General features: G+C 56.3%; 1 protein-coding gene across 1 annotated transcript in view; it reads right to left on the bottom strand.

Moving 5' to 3' along the window:
• LOC125033855 (proline-rich extensin-like protein EPR1) overlaps nucleotides 1-1,804 on the bottom strand; it is a 4,335-nt gene extending 2,531 nt beyond the window's left edge. Inside the window, exons 1-3 of the mRNA XM_047625464.1 lie at nucleotides 1,769-1,804; nucleotides 845-1,721; nucleotides 1-798 (exon numbers count right to left, since the gene is read on the bottom strand). The exon at nucleotides 1-798 is cut by the window's left edge and continues 2,531 nt beyond it. Of these exons, the coding sequence (XP_047481420.1) occupies nucleotides 1-798; nucleotides 845-1,721; nucleotides 1,769-1,804 (1,711 nt within the window). The remainder of the gene's footprint in view (nucleotides 799-844; nucleotides 1,722-1,768) is intronic.
• Nucleotides 1,805-2,637: the final 833 nt, after the last annotated feature.

Here is a 2,637-nt window from a genome sequence, read left to right as displayed (position 1 = left end):
TATGAGGGGCAGGAGTTCCCTTGGTAGGGGCGGGCTTGGGAGGGCCGTAAGTTGGTGGGGGAGGGGCGTATGATGGAGCTTTTGTTGCCTTGGGAGGGGGGCCATAGGAAGGAAGAGGGGCCTTGGGAGGAGCCTTGGGAGGGGCACCATATGTAGGGGTCGGGGCCTTGAGCGGGGCACCATAAGTAGGTGCAGGAGCCTGAGGAGGGGCACCATATGTAGGGGTAGGGGCCTTAGGGGGAGCCTTGGGAGGGGCACCATAGGTAGGGGTAGGGGCCTTGAGAGGAGCACCATATGTAGGGGCAGGGGCCTTGGGAGGAGCACCATATGTAGGGGCAGGGGCTTTGGGAGGAGCACCATATGTAGGGGCAGGGGCCTTAGGAGGCGCTTTGGGCGGTGCACCATAAGAAGGTCTAGGGGCGGCAGGAGCAGCGTACTGAGGCTCTGGAGCAGGTACCAGGACGGGAGCAGGAGCCGGTGGGGCGTTTATGTAGATGGGGCCAGTGTTTGCAGGAGCACCATACTGAGGGCTTGGGGCCTTGGGTGGGGGGCCATATGTTGTGGGGGCCTTGGGTGGGGCACCGTAAGTAGGCCTAGGAGCCTTTGGTGGAGGGCCATATGTGGGTCTGGGTGCCTTTGGTGGAGGGCCATATGTGGGTCTGGGTGCCTTTGGTGGAGGGCCATATGTGGGTCTGGGTGCCTTTGGTGGAGGGCCATATGTGGGTCTGGGTGCCTTTGGTGGAGGGCCATATGTGGGTCTGGGTGCCTTTGGTGGAGGGCCATATGTGGGTCTGGTGCCTTTGGTGGAGGGCCATATGTGGGTCTGGGTGCCTTTGGTGGAGGCCATAAGAAGGTGCAGGAGCCTTAGGAGGAGGGCCATAAGAAGGTGTAGGAGCCTTAGGAGGTGGTCCGTAGGAAGGTGTAGGAGCCTTAGGAGGTGGTCCGTAGGAAGGTGTAGGAGCCTTAGGAGGTGGTCCGTAGGAAGGTGTAGGAGCCTTAGGAGGTGGGCCATAAGAAGGTGTAGGAGCCTTAGGAGGTGGGCCATAAGAAGGTGTAGGAGCCTTAGGAGGTGGTCCGTAGGAAGGTGTAGGAGCCTTAGGAGGAGGGCCATAAGAAGGTGTAGGAGCCTTAGGAGGTGGGCCATAAGAAGGTGTAGGAGCCTTAGGAGGAGGGCCATAAGAAGGTGTAGGAGCCTTAGGAGGTGGGCCATAAGAAGGTGTAGGAGCCTTAGGAGGAGGGCCATAAGAAGGTGTAGGAGCCTTAGGAGGAGGGCCATAAGAAGGTGTAGGAGCCTTAGGAGGTGGTCCGTAGGAAGGTGTAGGAGCCTTAGGAGGAGGGCCATAAGAAGGTGTAGGAGCCTTAGGAGGTGGTCCGTAGGAAGGTGTAGGAGCCTTAGGAGGTGGGCCATAAGAAGGTGTAGGAGCCTTAGGAGGAGGGCCATAAGAAGGTGTAGGAGCCTTAGGAGGAGGGCCATAAGAAGGTGTAGGAGCCTTAGGAGGAGGGCCATAAGAAGGTGTAGGAGCCTTAGGAGGAGGGCCATAAGAAGGTGTAGGAGCCTTAGGAGGTGGGCCATAAGAAGGTGTAGGAGCCTTAGGAGGAGGGCCATAAGAAGGTGTAGGAGCCTTAGGAGGTGGGCCATAAGAAGGTGTAGGAGCCTTAGGAGGAGGGCCATAAGAAGGTGTAGGAGCCTTAGGAGGAGGGCCATAAGAAGGTGTAGGAGCCTTAGGAGGAGGGCCATAAGAAGGTGTAGGAGCCTTAGGAGGAGGGCCATAAGAAGGTGCAGGAGCCTGAGGAGGGGCACCATATGTAGGGGCAGGGGCCTTAGGAGGGGGGCCATAGCTTGGTCTTGGAGCTTTAGGAGGTGGTCCGTAGGAAGGTGTAGGAGCCTTAGGAGGTGGGCCATAAGAAGGTGTAGGAGCCTTAGGAGGTGGGCCATAAGAAGGTGTAGGAGCCTTAGGAGGTGGTCCGTAGGAAGGTGTAGGAGCCTTAGGAGGTGGGCCATAAGAAGGTGTAGGAGCCTTAGGAGGTGTCCGTAGGAAGGTGTAGGAGCCTTAGGAGGTGGTCCATAGGAAGGTGTAGGAGCCTTAGGAGGTGGTCCGTAGGAAGGTGTAGGAGCCTTAGGAGGTGGTCCGTAGGAAGGTGTAGGAGCCTTAGGAGGAGGGCCATAAGAAGGTGTAGGAGCCTTAGGAGGTGGTCCGTAGGAAGGTGTAGGAGCCTTAGGAGGAGGGCCATAAGAAGGTGTAGGAGCCTTAGGAGGAGGGCCATAAGAAGGTGTAGGAGCCTTAGGAGGAGGGCCATAAGAAGGTGTAGGAGCCTTAGGAGGTGGGCCATAAGAAGGTGTAGGAGCCTTAGGAGGAGGGCCATAAGAAGGTGAGGGAGCTTATTTTTGTTTTTTTTTTTTTTACTTTAATTTAACAAAAGGATTGCATTAATGAAGAATACATATTTGGTGAAAAAGAACTGCTCTCAATTCAGTAAAAAGTGAAGCTTAGTCACCGTTCGGCTGACCGCACATACATCCCCACACATAGATCCCATAAATCAACCTGTAGGCATACAACCCTCCGCCCTTTTCCCTTCTTCGTCGTCACCCACATATTCTAGGGGAGAAAGTTGCCCAGAGGGGATGTCTGAATG

The sequence above is a fragment of the Penaeus chinensis genome, chromosome 1 (genome assembly GCF_019202785.1).
Source record: "Penaeus chinensis breed Huanghai No. 1 chromosome 1, ASM1920278v2, whole genome shotgun sequence".
Lineage (NCBI taxonomy): Eukaryota > Metazoa > Arthropoda > Malacostraca > Decapoda > Penaeidae > Penaeus > Penaeus chinensis.
The sequence above is the reverse complement of the archived record's forward strand: the minus strand, read 5'-3'. Positions and strand labels throughout refer to the sequence as shown.